Source organism: Amaranthus tricolor, chromosome 16 (genome assembly GCF_026212465.1).
Source record: "Amaranthus tricolor cultivar Red isolate AtriRed21 chromosome 16, ASM2621246v1, whole genome shotgun sequence".
Classification (NCBI taxonomy): domain Eukaryota; kingdom Viridiplantae; phylum Streptophyta; class Magnoliopsida; order Caryophyllales; family Amaranthaceae; genus Amaranthus; species Amaranthus tricolor.
Genome location: NC_080062.1, coordinates 2,855,403 through 2,874,339, shown reverse-complemented (window position 1 = coordinate 2,874,339; position 18,937 = coordinate 2,855,403). Strand labels below are relative to the sequence as shown.

Here is an 18,937-nt window from a genome sequence, read left to right as displayed (position 1 = left end):
CCTTATTTTTAACTACGATATTCGGTGTTCCTAACTCTTTTTAAGTTCCCCGACTTTCAATTCTATTTTTTGTTTACTAATATCTCATTGTTGCCAATGCCCAAACCCCAAACCATTATAGACCATTCTCTTTCATCTTCTTCTTAATATTTACAAGACTAACCTTTTCCTATATCTTTGTTTCAAATTCTTCACCTCCCCTTTATTATACTGGTCTATGAGTACCATATACATGGTTGTGGACTTCATAAGATTGAATTTAATTTTGCTATTTGTTTCTGTCAATCATTATCCTTAAAAGATTGAAATTGAATATTCATTTGTTGCCTGCAGGTCGACCTACTTTTTTGGTTCTTGTCCAATAAGCACATGGCTACTCACTGCAATGTTTATTTACGCTAACTGATGTTATTGTTAAAAAATAACTCACTAATTCCACATCAAAAAATTTTAAAAATGTTAGACTAAAATGTATATTTGATGGGCTACTCATTTTAATACGTACTGATTGGTTTTACAAATTTTTGTATGAGACAATTTTACTATGAGACGCACTTTATATATAGGTTGAATAGTCTAACTAATATAAATTATTAGCATATAGGCTACTTGTTTTAAGCTCGTCTCATCGAGAAACGGTCTCTCACAAAAGTAGCTCATTGGTTTTAGGATTGAACGTTATTGGATTCTTGTATGCAATGAACTCTATTCTTATACGGGTCTTATCGTGTACAAGCCCAATAATAAATTTATCACTTATAATCTGCACATAAACTATGTAAGTGATTGAATGATTCTTCTTCTTTTGTTTATTCCATGTTTAGCATTAATTTTTTCTCTGATCATAGGTAGTTATGGATAGATGAACAATAAACTTGCATTGGATTAGTTGTTTTGTTGATTGTTAAGTTTTTATATTACCTAACAGCAGAATCTTCCGTGTCTGAGTGCCCAAATAGTTGGATGCTCAGTGTTAAACAGGCCAGATATAAGCTACGCCAGGTCGGGCTCAGACAAAAATAAACTGGGTGTGAAACGGGTTAGATCGACTTTGATGAACCAGACCCATTAAAAGCCATTTTTATTTTGCGAGGCCTGACCCGACCCCACATGTTCCTACTAGATCTGACTTGACCCATATTTGGCCTGTTTCATAGGCCTAGTTTACTGGGCAGGGATGGGGCTTGTTACCTTATAGCTTTTAAGTACAAGGTGTGACGTTGGAAAAATACGAGTTTTTATCATCGATTCGTTTGTATTTTCTAATAATTTTGTGTTATGTATGATTTTTATTTTCTAATTTGTCTTGTTAGGAAAATGAAGAATTGATAAATATTACCGTTGATGTGTGTTATTTTAATAATTAGGGTACATTTGGACAAATATCAATCATACATTTTAAAGGTGGAAAATAATTTAAGAAAGTTTGATTGAAATTTGCCCATACAGGTTTTAAATGAAAAATCTCAATTGAGATAATTGGTTTATCATCGACACTTTTCTAGATAGTATATGCCTTTATGGATACTAGATACTACTAGTATACCTACAAGATAAAAGGACATCATTTCACCAATACTTAGATTTAGATTGTGGCAGAAACTTTTTGCATTAATTTTTAATGAGCTCGTTGATCTATTATTTTTTTAAAGGGTCACCCGTTAACGGTAAAAATAGCGTTTATATTTTGATTTGAAAAACAGAAATATGAATCTAACTCTTTTTAGGATTTAAATTTATAATCGATTGACAGAGAATTAACTGTTTTGCCATTAAGCTACTAAAAAACACCTGAAGACTCATTATTCTCATTCGTGACCAATATAAGCTCAAAATTTATTTTGTAAATTCTCGTTACTTCTTCGTAGTGGCTTCCTTCTATGCTCCATTTCACTTGTGAAACTTAACATATCCATTCAAATTATAATTTTATAGAGTGTAGGTTCTTCTCTTTTGACTTTGCACATGAAAAGAAAATTCAATTGTGTAGTAAACTAGTAATATATACTCCCTCTTATTCATCTTAAGTGTCCGATTTACTTTATGCACTCTATCCAATGCACTTATTTAATTCGTAATATATCGAATTGTGTATAATTAAAAATTATAAAAAGTTGATATTAATAATTTTTACATCAAAACGAATCAAATAAGATCCCACATGACTATGTTTTAACTTATAAATTAATAATAAAATGCAATTTAAGAGTGATAAATGAATAATATCTCAAAAGTAAATGGGACACCTAAGGTGAATACGAGGGAGTAATATATATATATATATATATATATATATATATATATATATATATATATATATATATATATATATATATATATATATATATATATATATATATATATATATAGTTTATTTCCGTTGTATACCACATCTATTCTAAATACGTAAAATGTTATCTAATGGAGAAGAAAATATAACAAATTTAATGAGATGAATATCACAAATAAATGGGTTAGAAATTTTAATCTTGCACATTTTATTATGAAATTAACTATGTTTTATTTTATAATTAAGCTTGATAAGAATTGAATTAGTATTAAATATGTAATATGTAACTTTAACCTCTATTAAGAGTGGATTAGGTACTTTTAACTTCTTTTTCATCCCACTTGGGGCACTAGTGTTTAAGTTGGGTTTGGTAAAAATTGGATTAGGAGTTTTTTGGCCTTTTAAACCCATATGTTAATTAAATAAACTTAGAGCACTAACCAAATGACCAAAGGTATATTCATTTAGGAGTATACAAAATTCCCTTTAAGCAAAGTTAGTAATTTCTTATCCATATCTACCCCTTTCTAGGAAGTCCACCCATGATTAAATAAGTTATTTTACTACTCTTATAATTTAATATATTAGATAAAAGAAACAAAAATTTATGAGTGATTAATAAATTAAAAATTAATCAAAAAAAATTAAGTAAATTACCGAGTTATATACTAAACTATTTAATATGTGAGAAACTTTTTTTGATCAAAAACCATTAAAATTAATTGGAAAAGAATAAAAGGAAGCCCAATTAGTGAATAGGTATGATTATTTAGTTTAAATAAAAGGGTTAAAAACCCTAAGTAAATTGAAAGCCCAAAGCTAATGAATAAGTACACAGTTTTATCATAAATTGTTGTGAGAGATGGTCTCTTCGAGAGACGCATTAGATATATAGGCTAAATAGCCTAATCAATACAAATTAAAGGGAAAATAAAAACATGAACCTTTTCTTTTAAGGTCGTCTCTTTAAAAGGTGAGCTCTCACAAAAAATAGCTGCAATTTAATTTATAGTGAAACCATCTTATATAAAAATTTGTAAAATTTTAGACGTACATTTGTATTAGTGTTTTAGGTTCATTCAAATGAAGAAATCGTATCTAATACTCATAAGATAGAATGTGAACTTTATAGAGAACCCCATTAAATTCAACCTTTTAAGAAAGCTCATCTTTATAGGTGATTTCGATGAAAATCCAAAATTTTAAAATTATTTTTCTTATATTAATAAGTACAAGTTGCAAATTGTGGTTGCAGCCTTCATCTTTTAATGTAAACATTAGACAACCCTTTTAAAGACATTTGCCAGTTGAGTAAGTAACGCTGACATTTTCCTAACTACAAGTGACAACCACTATTCACAAGATTTGGATGAACTTCATAGAACATTACCTAAAATCACATTCAAGGAAAGAATCGACTTTTCTATCGGTTAGAGTATGTATCACTTTTTTCAAAAGTAATTTTGATTTAATTCTGACTGCTTTCTTCCTCTAGCCCTCCTATAAAGTGTAAAACACATTTTGAACATCAACTATCAAATTAAATATTCAGTTAAAATGATTTTTTGACATGGTATCAGAGTTAATGTGATAAAGATTACGAATTTAAATCTCATTCACCCTTTATTTTAAGAGGAATACATAACATTATGGATGAGTAGGACATATGTTGCTTCTAACACAAATAATTCTTGTATAATAAGGCGTAATAGAATATAAAAACAAATTTTAGCGCTTTAATTATTAGCATAAACTTTTGATTTTAGTTTTTTTTTCACTTTCAACCTACCATTTACACAAAAAATTCACATTCAAAATTAATAAAATTTAAAAATTAATATTCCATATAATATTATTTAAATAAATTGATAAAGATGTATAAATCTTGATATAATATAATATATGTTGTTGTAGGAGTAAGATTTATATGTAAAGGTGGTCCAAGGAAATACATAAAATCAAGGGAAGCCGAGTGTGTGTCTAATGGCCATAATAATATTTATTGGGTGCATAGAAATCCATGATGCTTTGATGGAACTAGGAAAATGAGAGAGGGGACCGTGATATTTTTCTATTTTGATAAATTGTTTGATAAAGTTTTTTACAAATTTTTTTAGGGTGAGAAATTTTTTTTTCATTATGTGGTATGTAAGACAGGAAAATTGATCTTTCAACACATGTGTGAAAACCTAACCTTTATCATAAAAGTAGAATAGTAAATTATACTCCCTCCTATTCACCTTAAGAGTCCCATTTAACTTTTTATGGATTTTAAGGAGAGTCAAAAATGGGACCCTAAGGGTAGGAAAGAGAGTGGTATTATGAGTTTTTAATATAAGGGAGGAAAATTAGTATAAGTAAAGGAGGGTATAATTGAAAATAGAATAAAGCTACTAAGGGTATAAAAGTCAAAAACCCATACCAAAAATGAAAATGAGACAATTAAGATGACTTGACCATAAAAGGAAATGAAACACATAAGCTGAATAGGAGGGAATATTTTATTAGGTCAATTCATAATACTCTAAGAAAAAAGATTTATAATTTCCAAATTTTATATTAGGTGTTCAATTCTCAACACCTAGAACACCTATCCTTAAAATGATTAATTTTCCCATCATCTCTTGGTCATAAAGAAATCTTGTAATTCTAAACCTCAAAAAAATCAATTTAATAATTATAAATTATATAAAAATATGCATATTGAAAATTTAAAATACCAAAATAATTATAAATCAAATAAGAAAATATCATAAACAAAGCATAAAAAGGTAGGGAGATGCCAAATAAAGTATATACTCATGATTTTTAAATTGGTAGGCATGAAGAAGTACCTAAAACTATGAATACTCCAATTTGTGTTCCCTTTGTCCCCACCCTATAAAACCCTATCCAATAGTATAGAAGTATTTTTTTTGAATTTCTTATAATCAAAACTCACTTAAAGTTGTTCTTGGTAGTGATCCAAGAACATGTGAGGAGTCCCATTCGTAAATTATTGTTTTTTTAAATCTACTAGTACTTGTGTGTTTTATGATCAGAGATATTTATTTAAGTTTTTTTAAATCGGGTAGATATAGGGTTAGGTATTTTAGGTTGATTTAAAATAGAGTCCTGTGTTCACTTAGTTTTTACATAATTGTCATTTTTGAAGTTAGGTTAAATCGAATTCGATTATAAAATCAGATAAATATCAGATTGTCGAATATGTTTTAAACACATATATCTACGATATTTACACTACTTTTACTTTTTTGTTTATTGCACTAAATTTGCCTAACTTTTTTGCCATAACACCTATTATTTCCTTAATTTTCATCACATTACTTACTTTTACATCTCATATATATACTTCTACTACCTTAGAATATTTATTTTTGTCCGCATTATGTTGTTTTCTCATCAAATATACATTACTCCATTTTCTTGAGTTTGTCTCATTTAATTATTTTATGTGGAAGTTTTTTGGTTAAATATAACAAACAATAAAAAGGGCATGTGGTAAATTTGATGAGAAATAGAAATTAAAGCAATAGTTATTGTTATTTGGATTAGATCCATAAGGATTATAGATAGAGGTGCATGAATCAATTTGTTTAATGTTTGTTGACAGCTTGTTCAACCATTTCACTTGTCAATTACTTGTACTCGCTTTGATGTCTGTTATAAGGATGAAATATAAGTGGATTAAAAAAAATGGTATAAAAGTGAGTAAAAAAGTAATTTATGGGAAAATTGTAAAACTATAGATTGGATGAGAAAATAATTTATTTTATAATTGTTGTTATATTTTTCTTTTTCATTTGTTTCGCAATACTTATTACAAAACTATATATGTCATAAAGAAACTTATAAATTGGCATATTTATCTCTATTTTATTTCCACTTTATACCTCATTAACTAAAAAAATTTGTCAATATAAGGACAATAATGATATTTTCTTATTAACTAATTATTTCCTTAATACGAGCATCATCAAGTTGAAATGGTGCAAGTATACCAAGAGAAGGATTTTGGACCTTCCAATGACAGAGAATAAGTATAGAAGAATGAAAAAGTGTATGAATACACACCAAAAATTTCAATGCTTTGATGAACAAATCACACACAATATAAATACGGTTTTGAACAAAACAAAAATTTCAATGCTTTTATCTAATTTTCTTCATCCAAAATGATTTTTCTTATGAAATTGTTTTGTAGGATTAATAATTCTATGACCTGATCCAGCAACACATTTTTATATGTCCCTATAAATTCTAAGTAGAATCTTGATCCTAATAATTTTGATGTCTACTCAAACTTATAAAATTGTTAATTTTTTTAGTCGATTTTATAAAAGACCGTCTCTCTAAAAGATGGTTTAAACCTAGTCTAATTCTAATTCAACATCTATCACATGTGTTTATATATTGAGATTTAAATGCAACAACCTCTCACTTCCATATTTCACCTAATGCTTCCTTTACCCTAAATTATGGAGTAGTTTGTTTGGTTTGCTTATAGGTCATCTATTAAGAGATCAATTTAAAATATATTTTTATTAACGGCTTATTTGATTAGTGGTATTAAATAGTGGTACTGAAAATAATTTATAGTGTAAAATTTTATCAAAAGTTCCATGTCATTCCCATGGTAATAAAACTTTAATCACAAAAAAGTTTTTTGTTTACAAATTTCCATTACCATCTAATACTACCTTTCTCAGTGGTAATAATGCATTGGAATGGATTTTAAAAAGAAAATAAGATAATTGAAGTTGGACAAGTATGTTTATCAAGGTTGCCAAAAATTTTTCAACCAAAATTATACTAGTTTTCATTTTCATTACTACCTTTTATTATCATCTACCAAACAAGCCGTAAATGTTACTTATGATTATTTTACTTTCCTTTATTTTAAGGACACTTAATTCTTCATATATAGTGATACGAATACCTAAACTTTTCAACTTTGACTTGCTCAACCTAAATATATTAAGTACCTATTATATGTATTTTCTTCAAACTTGTAGTATTATATATTAATGCAAATCCCAAAAGCTTTTCATTTAGATGTAAATAGGATGCTAATATACTATGGAGTAGTTGACCCAACAAGTTAGCAACGAATTTATTTAGTACTAAAAAAATCCTTATCGGATGGTTGTGATTTTATAAAGAAATTTCTTAACAAGATTGGTAATTTGGTTTTACATTTATTATTTTAAAAGTTAATGCAATAATTTGATTTTTGTTTTAGTTGGATTAAATATCACTTTTTTAGATGAAAATTTTAGACTTAATTCTCACCTAATCCTTTCATTCCCTCAACTTAACTGTAATTCAAAAAAAAAAAGTTAATAGACTCTCCCTCTTAAAGATACATATGCTCATGTGTTATTAAAATGATAGACTCATTTCATATACTTTCTAATAGTTGTTACAGTCACTGTAGCAATTATTTTTCATTAATTGATCTTATTCGGCATATATATTTTTCAATGTTTAATATAAATAAACATAATAAATTCTTTATTAGTTGGAGTATGTAAAAATTTTTTAGGATTTAAAAAACCAAAGAAAATATATAAATAAAAATTAAAAATATCAAAAAAAGTTGAAAAATATTTAGAACAAATGGAGTATTTATTTTAACCTTTTGATGCACACTTTATAATTGACCTTAGTCATTCACATCAATATAAGTTATAATAACTATACTTTACTATATTTATATAGAATTATAAAATTCAATTCAGTTTAGTTCAATTCAATTACAACCAAGTTATAGAAAATAAGAAAGCATTGACTTTATAAAAAAAAATTGGCTTTAAGGTCTAACATGAAACCTTAAAATAATAAGATGTGTTAATAATTCGTACTAATAATTAAAAGAAATTGCAATTAATTATATTAATGTTATATATCTATAATATAATTAACTATATCCAGGTGGTAACCTATGCCAGCTATCTCATATTAGAAATCTTTTAAAGTCCAATTATTCTCATGATCATAAGATCTAATCTATTGATTTATTTGAATGTTCTTATATTAATAATTTTTTTTTAGTTATTTATAGATAATATTCTGTTAGCCTTAGCATTTTTAAAGTAATGGAATCTTTTGTTAGTTGAAAGTCAGATACTATTTGATAAGAAATTTTTATTTAATTATGGGGAGTTTATATTTAATTATGGATTAATCTTGCAATAATCATACTAGTACTAGTAATTTATATAAAATTTGTAAAAATAATAAAAAAATTACAAAGGTAATTGTACTGTACCTAATATAAATATTTTACCTATAAATTAATTGAATTATTATTAATTCTCTTAGCAATCCCACTTTTTATTATTTCTTAGGTTATTATAGAATTTGCCTCAAGTCACTTTACAATAATGGTTATAGGAGACTAGGAGTACATTTTAATGTCATTGATTAGAAGTTGCAATTTGTAAAATTCCTTGCAAATAATTGTTGAGTTAGGATAAGAAAATACTTTTTATGTAGCAAAAAAAAATAATGATAATATTAACAATAATTATTATAATGAATAAAGTAATTAAAAGAAATTTGGTTCAATTGAGTAAATTTGGTTTGAATTGATAAAATTTCCTCTTCAAAGATAACATAGATACTCCCCGTGTTATTTAATTTTCCTTCTAATTTATTTTATAATATATATATATATATATATATATATATATATATATATATATATATATATATATATATATATATATATATATATATATTATATTAAAAACATATATGGTTATTATTTTCCTTCTAATTTATTATATTTCGATTAAATATTGAAAATCATTAACATTGCATATAAATCATTCTATTGTAAAAGAATTGTATTGCATATTTTCGTCTCTAATTTTTTTCTTTAATTTTCACTCTCATATTTAAGTAATCTTATTATTTCATCTGTACATTAATATATATTTCTTCCACTTTCTTATAAATCGTGTTTTTTTTTCTTATCTTTGTTAATTTTCTTAATTTACTTAAATTTTATTGTTACAAATGGAGTATTTGGGATGAACACTACATACATGACAAGACATCAACGTTGACCCAGGAATATGCATGTAAAATAATGAGAAATGCTTTGACTATAAAATTCTAGCCATCAAAGGAACATCATAATAATACTAATTTTTTTGTCTTTGGAATACTTAAAACATTTTTCTAAATATTTAAACTTGTCAAATAAGATAAATTACGTAAAATGGTACAATTCAAGCTCTATTAGTTTCGTCTTTGTGTAAAAATCATAATAACTCTTGTGTAGAGAATATTATTATATAAACTTTGTTTTGTAAATTCTTTTAGTTAAAATTACGTTAAATTTTTCATCAATATAAAATATTTTATACTAACAACTAAATGAAGCGTAAAATTATGTATAAGCCATAGTTACTAAAATAATAATACATGATGTAAAAAATAATAATAGTATTTGTAGTAAGATCATGCGTACATATATAAACTTTGTCGGTGTAAATTTTTTAGCTAAATTATATTAAAATTTTGTTATTATTTATTAATTTATATTAATAATCAAACGAGCTCAAAATTATAGAATTAAATGCTTTATGATTTTGAACATTTGTCTGTGATTTACCCTTTTTTTTTCTTTGAAAAAAGGGTAAGCGAACCCAAAATTATAGATAAAAAAATAATACTTATCCTAATTGATAGAACATTCTATTCTACTTATCTAATTGTATAGTAAGCTTTGACTTTCAAGGTTGAAAACCTAGATATAATTGTAGTATTTGGAATACATAAACATGACTCATAACTATTTTAATTTTAATCTATTAAAAAATAGTAAGCCTAAACAAAGATAAAAACGTACTCCTTAATCAATCATATATAATTTATTAATTATAATAGTCAATACATAGAGTATTACGTAAACAAAATCAAAATTAAAATATTTGTAAAATTATCCAAGATTTAACTAAAAGAAATTTCTAGCTTATCCCTTCTTTTTGTGAGTTAATTGTTTATTTAGACGGCAAATTTACATAAGCTGTGATTATATCGTGAAAACTAAGTATTGGATAAGAATTTAGATGAAAATATATTTGCCTACGTGGAATATTTGTAAATTAATTTAATGTGAGATTTATATTGATTAATTATGACATTATACTAATTTTAATAAATTGGTTATGTAAATTATACGAAGTGTTTGAAAATTGGTTTTTGTTTTATTTGAAGAACAAGTAAAAATATTATTTTTCTATGTATGCTTTTGAGTTTGATTTTTACTTAGCACGTCTCCTTTCCTTAATTACATGTCGCGTACATCAGAAATGTGAGAAGAGCTGAAATTCTGCATTGCTCACCAATCACTGCATTTAAATTTTTATGTTTACATTTAATTTGTACATAAATATAAAATATTAACTTTTTATTATTTTTAATTCAATTCCTCTTGTATGAGATGTGAAATGGGGTCCATACAAAAGACCCATTAGTAAAAAATATAAAAAAAAAAATAAAAATTTGAATTGAATTATACATGAAGCAAATTTTTTAAATGGTTTGAGCTAATTCAATCGATGTCATCTCGCGATAAGAATGCCTCACTAAAGAATTAGTGTTTTTAATTAAATACATATATATTTTTTGGTACACGGTAGGCTGATGGATGAAGAGAGGTAGCGGAATAACCAACGAAAATCAAATCCAGTATTTTACTTGATAAAAGTAGTATTTACATTAATTAAAATAAAACTTATTCTCTATAATTAAAGATATTTAAAATTTAATGGTATTTTAAATAGCTTGCAAAAAAGCAAATAATACAATTAAAGTGAAATAAAAAAAAAGTTATATTTTCTTATAATAAACTTATATTTTGCTTATAATAGTTTCATAATCATAATGTAAATATAAAAATTTCACCAAGACACGAAAATATCTATGAAAAGAGTAGTTGGGTCCTACACTAAAAATGATGGTCCATGGAAAAAAAATGTCGTCATAGTGATACGTCCAAACCAAAACTCAAAGACCCAAGTTATCCCACCGCAAAACTTTAATATTGATTTGATTTATACTATTTTTATTGTGTATTTATTTATTTTTTACTCATAAGCTCTTTTCATTTTTTAAATAAGTTTTCACAAAAAATATTTTAAGGAATTAAAAAAATAGATTTTTTTAGATAATGAATATTTTAATATATTAAATAATAAATTTCATGGAGAAAAAATATTTTAAGGAATTACAAAAAATATTAAAAGAAAACTTGTAAAAAAAATATCAGACTACAGCTATTAAAAAAATATTTTTATAAAGTTGATGAGAAATATGAAGGGATCAAAATAAACATAAAAATGTTAAAATAAAGTTAGTGCATGATATATAGGGACCATAAACATCATTTAAATATTATAATGAAAATGAACGAGATTAATGTTGCGCAAAATTTGTGAATTGTGATATATCATATAAACATAATTTTTTTTTATGAAAACAACAAATAAACCAAATTCAAAATGACAAATAAAAACAACTTTAAGGAGCGAAGGAAGTACTTATCATTGGCTATTCCACTTAGTCATACTTTGTAACTCACATTTCTTAAAAGATTGTTTTGATGGAGGGGCATTTGAAAAAATAATGTATTGAGTAATTTTAGCGTGTTTTGATATAAATAGAGAGTTAAGATGTCAAATCATTCAATGTTAATATTTGGTAAACTAACTAGTTAAAATAACTTATTGATATGAAAAAAACGTTTTTGAACAATTTGCTCATAATAACAAATAGAGGAACTTATTCAAAATTAACTAGTCAGATCAATTAATAAAATCAGCTAATCAAATTAATAACTGTAATCAGCTATCAACCTATCAGCTTTTTGATACCCATGGGCCATGGCCCATAGTCTATCATTTTACATTTAATTTTTCTTGCGAGGAGCTGTGGAAGGCGCGTTTGGAATCGTAAGTTTTTAGGCCAATCAGACCAACAATGATTCAATGGGAAAACAAGGTCAAGATTAATATCCACACAAGGCCAGAGTGTATTCCTTCATAAGATTCCTTATTTCCCTTTCCTGCTTTCGCACCCTAAATTAATTTTTACTCTTTTTGTTTATTTAGTATTTACTCTACTTGGCAAAAAAATAAATAAATAAATGGGACAAATTCAAAAGACATAGAGTATTATTTTTTCGGCACTAAACTAAGGAGAATTATCAAAAATAGATCAATTTTTGCTTAAACAACTGAAAATAAATTTAATTATTATTTATTTTAGAATAACTCATCTATTTTGTATAATTGATGAAAATAATTTCAATTATTATTTATTATTTTCATTTGCTTAACTTTTAAAGAACATTAGAAGATAATTATAAATAATATTGTCTTTAATGTGTATATATATTTTGTGAATCGAGCAAAAATTGATTTATTATTGATGATGTTCCCTTACTTTTTATATGAAATATTTATTTTTATTGTATAAGTAATTTTGTATTTACTCCCTCCGTTCCTTAATGAAGTTTCAACAAGTAACATTCACGAGAATTAAGAAAAATTGAATATTTTAGATAGTGGATATAATATTTTATTGAATAATAAATTTAATGAAGAAAAAGTGAGTACAATAAACATTAAAAATATTAAAAGAAAGTTAGTGGAAAAAGTATGTGAATCACAACAAATAAAAAATGTTATTATAAAGTTAGTGAAAAATATAGTTAGGCTATAAATAATATAAAAATCTTAAAATGAATTTAATAAAAAATATATTCATAAGCATTATCAAAATATTAATATGAGGATGAATAATATTTTTTTTTTCAAAATTTATAATATAAATAGAAAATTTTCTTATGAAAACAATAAATTAAACACCCTAAAATAGAAAATGAGAACTTTTTTAAATAATGGAGGGAGTATTAACATTGAATCCATCAATAATGTAAGTGATTTAGGTAATGTTGTCTATTGACTTGTCAAATTCTGACACATTTAGATAATTTTGTAAATTAAGTAATGCAATGTCTGGGAATGATGATTTTATTTACAATATTTAAAATTGGTTCAAATTTATTGTTTGGCAAATTAAAAATTTTTAAATTTGAATTTAGATCAAATTCAACCATTATTTTTAAAGTAGTAAAAGTAGAGAATTTGAAAATGACTATCCAATTCTTGTCATTCTCAAATTCTTCATTATACTTGTTTCCAAACACTATATTAGTTTATTTAATATTAATAATAATAATAATAATAATAATAATAATAATAATTTATTATTAAAACCCCGCAGTTTCCAGCTCCACAGTAAAAATAAAAATAATTGGCTCAATAAATTAGTGCGTTTATACCCAGGTAATAATAACGACACTATCTCGAAAAATACAGAAGGACATTTTCGTCCTATAAAAAGAATTCTCTCTCTTCATTCCCTTTAAATGACCATTTCCGCTTTCCTTCTTCCTCTTCATCCTTTGGGTATGATTCCTTTGGATCAAATTCAAAAATCTTATAAATTCATCAATTTCACCTTCTAGAAATTAATATTTGAATAACTACAAAACTGTTGAAAAAATAATTACATTTTGTAAAACCTCTTAAATTCTTTCATTCTTGTTTTTAATTCATAAGAACAATTTTTACACGAATTTTGAAAATTTTTTGGTCAATTTTGGTGGAAGTTTTTGTGAATTTGAATTTGAATTTGAATTTGATGTTGAGAATAAGGATAAGAAGAAGGAATAATTGGAGTAATTTTGGTTGAAAAGCTGGGGAATTTGAGGTTTGATCGGAGAACGAAGGTTTATCCGATAGTAACGGAGGTGGAAAACATGGAGGTTAAGGTTTGTAGTTCAGCTGGTGATATATGGAGGAGAGAAATTGTTGGAGGAGGTGGTGGAGTAAGCCATGAAAGTGAGCATGATTTAGCGGCAATGGTGAGCGATTTTCTGGAGAATAATGGAAGTTATGGTGCTGATTCTTGGTGTAGTAGTGATAGCGATTCTGGATTCTGCGATCTTCATCACCTCGCTGATAAGATTTCGGTACTTTTCAGCTTTCTCTACCTTTAATTTGGTTTTTGGACTTTGTTTGGTTGAATTTTGATGGAAATTAGCTGAAAGATTATCGTTTATAATTTTATTTTTTTTTTTAAAACTTCAATAAATTATGTTCTAGTTATATGTTGCATTTTACGCAGAAATCTAGTTTTATGAGAATGTTGAGAAGAACTTAAATTTTTTAATTCGATGAATTGAGAAGTTTTTAGGAAAAATATGAATTGAATTTTAATGGAAATTGATATTGTTGAGTAATTTGAGCTGTATTATTGATGAATTATGCTTATTGAGCTGGAACATCTTTTTTTTTTTTTTTTTGTTTTTTTTGTTTTGTTTTTATTATCCTTAGTTTTGAAATTGCTATACGAGGTCTCTTTCAGCTAATTTCTGTTTACAATATTAAACCACAATTATGCGAATTCTGTTAGGTAAAGAATAGTACTTATTTTCTATTCTGGCTGAATTACGGTAGAGATGGTTGATAATTGTACGAATTTTGAGGTGTTTCGAAGGAAACTTGTTTTACTAAGCTTTGATGGTAACGTGCCGTCTTCCTTGTGATTGTAGTTAGGAATTTCGGGGAAGTTACTTCAATGGAAAAAACATAAATAATTTACCATTTTGAGAGAATATTATATGTAATTTTTGTTTGAGATGTATTTTTAATTTGGTAACCTAAATCTCAACTGAAAAGTGAAATGCATAAATTTTGGTGAGTTGCCTAAGCTGTTCATTGTTCATGTCGGAGGAGGTTGACTATTCTTGGAGTTATGGGGAATGACTCCATTGAAATATCTCAACTGCATCTGTACTATCTACAATTGAAATGTCATGTTTAATTTTGTTCAATTATCTTGAAGAGATTTTGTTTTTGGTTGGTAACTACTGGGTATTTTGGCTATTGTGAATTTTGAATGTACAGCTCGCTAAAAATTGATCAACATTTGGGATTCAAAGTATTTTGTGTTTTATCATCTGTGTGATAAGAGGATATTCATTTTGTCCGTTTCTCTGTAATCGTTCACAAGAGTCATTGTAATCTCCCTCCCTCTTCTTGTAGCAATTGCGTTGAGTTATTCATTCTGCACAGAAATGTTAATTGTAGGTTTCATGTGACTATGCAGTTCTTTAAGCGCTCAGTGGATCAGTATGAGAGTGACTTGCAGTCTGTGGTTCAATCTCTTTTGCTTTCAATGGGTAAAACGGATCTTCAGCTTGTTAAGACCGGTCTATGTAATGGGAGCTGTATTCGTTATGCTTTGGTGAAGCTTCTTAGATCATCCGGATATGATGCTGCTGTCTGTTCTTCTAAATGGCAAGGCTGTAACAAGGTGCCTGGAGGTATAAACATTTCTTTGAACCTTATACAATATTATATGTTGGGCATATATCTTTACTGGCTGTTATCCAATGTATTCTGAAGCAATTTTCGCCAAATTATATCTCTCCCAACTATCTATCTTATTTTGATTCATCATCTGTTTAGACTAATACCTTAACTGTACTCTTTTTGGCCTATTCCCTCTAGTGAATTTGATAAATGTCCCACCTTGTTTTTTCCCTAGTACTTCCCCTTTTTTTGTTATTTGAGTGTTCTTATCCTTACATTAATGTGGTAGTTCATTATTCTTGATCCGTGGAAGGCAGGAGTTGGAAGAGATGAAAGATTTTGTTGTTGATAAGTTAGTATCTCAATTTACAACCATGTGGGATGTTGGGTAAAGTACACGTGTGTCTTATGTGCTGTATGTTGCTAACATTAGGGTTGGTTGAATTTGGTTCAGTTCATGCCTAATGATAGAAAAAGGAGATAAAATGTGCTGGCGAAGTTGGAACTTGTGTATTATGGGATGCAGTTAACATTGTCTGTACTCTCGCATGGCATGTTAAATGTCCATCCTTTGTTTTTTTCTATTTTGCTTCCATTTCTGCTTCAGAATCGTTTTTACTACCAAGTCGAAAGAGCTTGTTTGTCGGTCTTTTAAATTATAAACCATTGCACACTTCTAGAGAATCAAGGGAACTTGTTCTTCCTCTCGTGATGATAAATTCTTTAATTGAGGATTATCTTCGAGATAAGTATAGAAGTAAACGAGGAGGTTCTTGGTACCTGCAATATGCTCGACAGCATAAGGCCTAAATTAGGAGGTCTCGTATATTAAATGATGAAATACATAATACATTCAAGTATATGAACATAGAGCTGGTTGAAATTTTCGATATTAAACAATAGGCCGCCTCATATTTTAATATCGCATAGGGCAAACTTTTGCTCCACCTCTAAGACGTAAAGTAATTAATTGTTTCATTGTTACACTAAATGTAGGTGATCATGAATACGTTCAGGTAGTGAATTACTTAAACGATGGAAGCACGGAACATACTATAATTGACATAGATTTCCGAAGCCATTTTGAGATAGCCAGAGCTGTAGAATCCTACGATAAGATTTTGAAATCACTTCCTGTTGCTTTTGTGGGTTCCCTTACAAAGCTAAAACAGTTCCTTCAAGTCATGGTTGAAGCTGCTCGGGTTTCTCTCAAGCAGAATTCTATGCCACTTCCCCCATGGAGATCCCTCGCTTATTTACAAGCTAAATGGCATTCGCCTTATCAGAGAAGAGTCTCCCCGGAAGAACAGAACATCAAAAGCTCTACCGCCACTAGTCATAAACAGTGCTATGACCAACTACGACAATTGCAATCCGCCCTTCAGATGGAAATCGGAACCGACAGGTTGCTGAAGCCTCTAAACAACGATAACAGCAGAAGGCTGAAACCTGAGCGGAGGAAGCTCTCTACATTCAGGACCCTTTAAGCTGTACAAAAAGTTTTTGCCGCGGGAATTGTGATTTAATTTGAGAGATACGTTTTCCTTTTTTTCCAATACCTTATAAAAGCCCGAAAATTCTTTTTTGTTCGAGATCAAGGAATAATCTTCACGGGGACCATCTCATCGAAGCTTCGTATGTACTATACGAGACACAACAACACGACTACATTCCACAGTTACAGCTGGGTATGTATGTGCATCTCTTAAGCCAAACTTTTGCTTCATTGTGTTATGGAATAATCACATTGCTGGGAGTCCTTTCTGAAGTAATCCTTGATTCTTTTTTCCCTTTTTTTATGGATCTTGTATTTTTGTTTTTCTTTTTTTAACACCTAAATATTTTCCTGGGCCATAAATTAAAGGTTTCCAGGAAATTTTGTCACTTGTTTTATTATTATTTATAAAAGTATAATCAACCGTTAATTTAATCTCTTTATAAATTATTATGTATTCATGATATAATTATTTGATTGGAATCTTCAAGATGATTCAATGATAGTCTCAGACGAACTTTTTCATTATTGAATGGGTCTCATCTGGATAACGTACTCTATACGCGTATACACAAGTATGTAAAATTAAAGACTTCAAATTTCCAACCTTCAACATTGGCTGCTATTGTTTTGTTCAAATATTCAATTAAGGCGTACTCGGTTTCTCATTTTATTTATGTAAAAAAATTCTATTATTATAAATCAAAATGATTTAAAATAAGTACGAGTATTTGTTAAGTAAAAAATATTTTTTGACTTTATATTATTGAACTCCTATGTACACAAAAAGGCAATATATCATTTAATAGGTTGAATAGTAGATGAGCTAAATATTAATCATTTAACCATTAAATATGTAAACACAAGTATTTATTTTTATACGCTAACGATATTTTAGTACTCTTGCAAGACGAGAGGAATGGTTCTTGCGAAATCATGATCAGACTCAACAAAGAAGGAAATAGCATCATCCATGCAAACATGCAATGCTAGAAAAATGTGGAGTTCATAATCTTGGCAAAACACTATTAGATTATACAAATTGCTCAATTAATACAAATTAAAGAGAAAATAAAAATATAGGCTTCTTGTTCTGAAGCCGTCTCTTTGACAGACAGTCTCTCACAAGAGTAGCTGATTAAATTAAGGCGTCTATTAAAGTATTAATGGCAAATGGATGCGGTGTTGGTTGATTTGAATTTTAATTGTTTATAAAAACAAAACAACAACAATGCAAATAAACTATCAATCCAAGAGACTTGGTGTCTATAGTCTAGCAGAGGTATAAATAGGGATGCAGGCGGGACAGGTACGAGTATAAAATTCATACCCACCGTGGGGATGAGGATGGAAATGGGTTTTAGGTGATACCCGCCCCATCCCTGCCCCGCTCCGCCTGAAGATATGTACAAATTTTGGGAAACTATAACTTGTAATCTAAAATTTTCGTTCCCTCCCACAAAAACTAAAACCTAAAATTCTAAAAATCCAATTCCCGCTATTCTCCCTAACCTAATAGCCCTAAAATTCTAAAAACCCAAAAACCTAATACCCCTAACCCTAAAAGCCCAATTCTGCCATTCTCTCTCACCATTCATTTCTATTCGCTGCACAGCTCACTGTCGCCGCTGCATTTCCGTCTCCATCTCCATTTCTTACTGTCGCCGCCACCGCTGCTACTTCTAAAGGTTTGTTTCATCTTCAAGCTTCTCTTCCATGACTGCCTGATTTTTCGTTTTTTTAATTGTGTTTCTT

General features: G+C 27.7%; 1 protein-coding gene across 2 annotated transcripts; it reads left to right on the top strand.

Moving 5' to 3' along the window:
* Positions 1 to 13,748: 13,748 nt before the first annotated feature.
* On the top strand, positions 13,749 to 17,710 carry LOC130802125 (uncharacterized). Of its 2 annotated transcripts, none has more exons than XM_057666026.1 (3): positions 13,749 to 14,342; positions 15,463 to 15,698; positions 16,684 to 17,710. In XM_057666026.1, the coding sequence occupies exons 1-3, from the start codon at positions 14,257 to 14,259 to the stop codon at positions 17,172 to 17,174; spliced, it is 813 nt and encodes a 270-aa protein (XP_057522009.1). In that variant the 5' UTR covers positions 13,749 to 14,256; the 3' UTR covers positions 17,175 to 17,710. The 2 variants fall into 2 exon arrangements, with proteins under 2 accessions (XP_057522009.1, XP_057522008.1); XM_057666025.1 differs by having other exon boundaries at positions 13,751 to 14,342; positions 15,482 to 15,698.
* The last annotated feature ends 1,227 nt before the right edge of the window (positions 17,711 to 18,937 follow it).

Bases quoted from the DNA above. Each gene is read 5' to 3' on its own strand.
- LOC130802125 (XM_057666025.1), top strand. From the start codon at position 14,130: ATGGAGGTTAAGGTTTGTAGTTCAGCTGGTGATATATGGAGGAGAGAA. The intron at 14,343-15,481 runs GTACTTTTCAGC...GTGACTATGCAG, and splicing joins ACCTCGCTGATAAGATTTCG to TTCTTTAAGCGCTCAGTGGA. The intron at 15,699-16,683 runs GTATAAACATTT...CACTAAATGTAG, and splicing joins CTGTAACAAGGTGCCTGGAG to GTGATCATGAATACGTTCAG.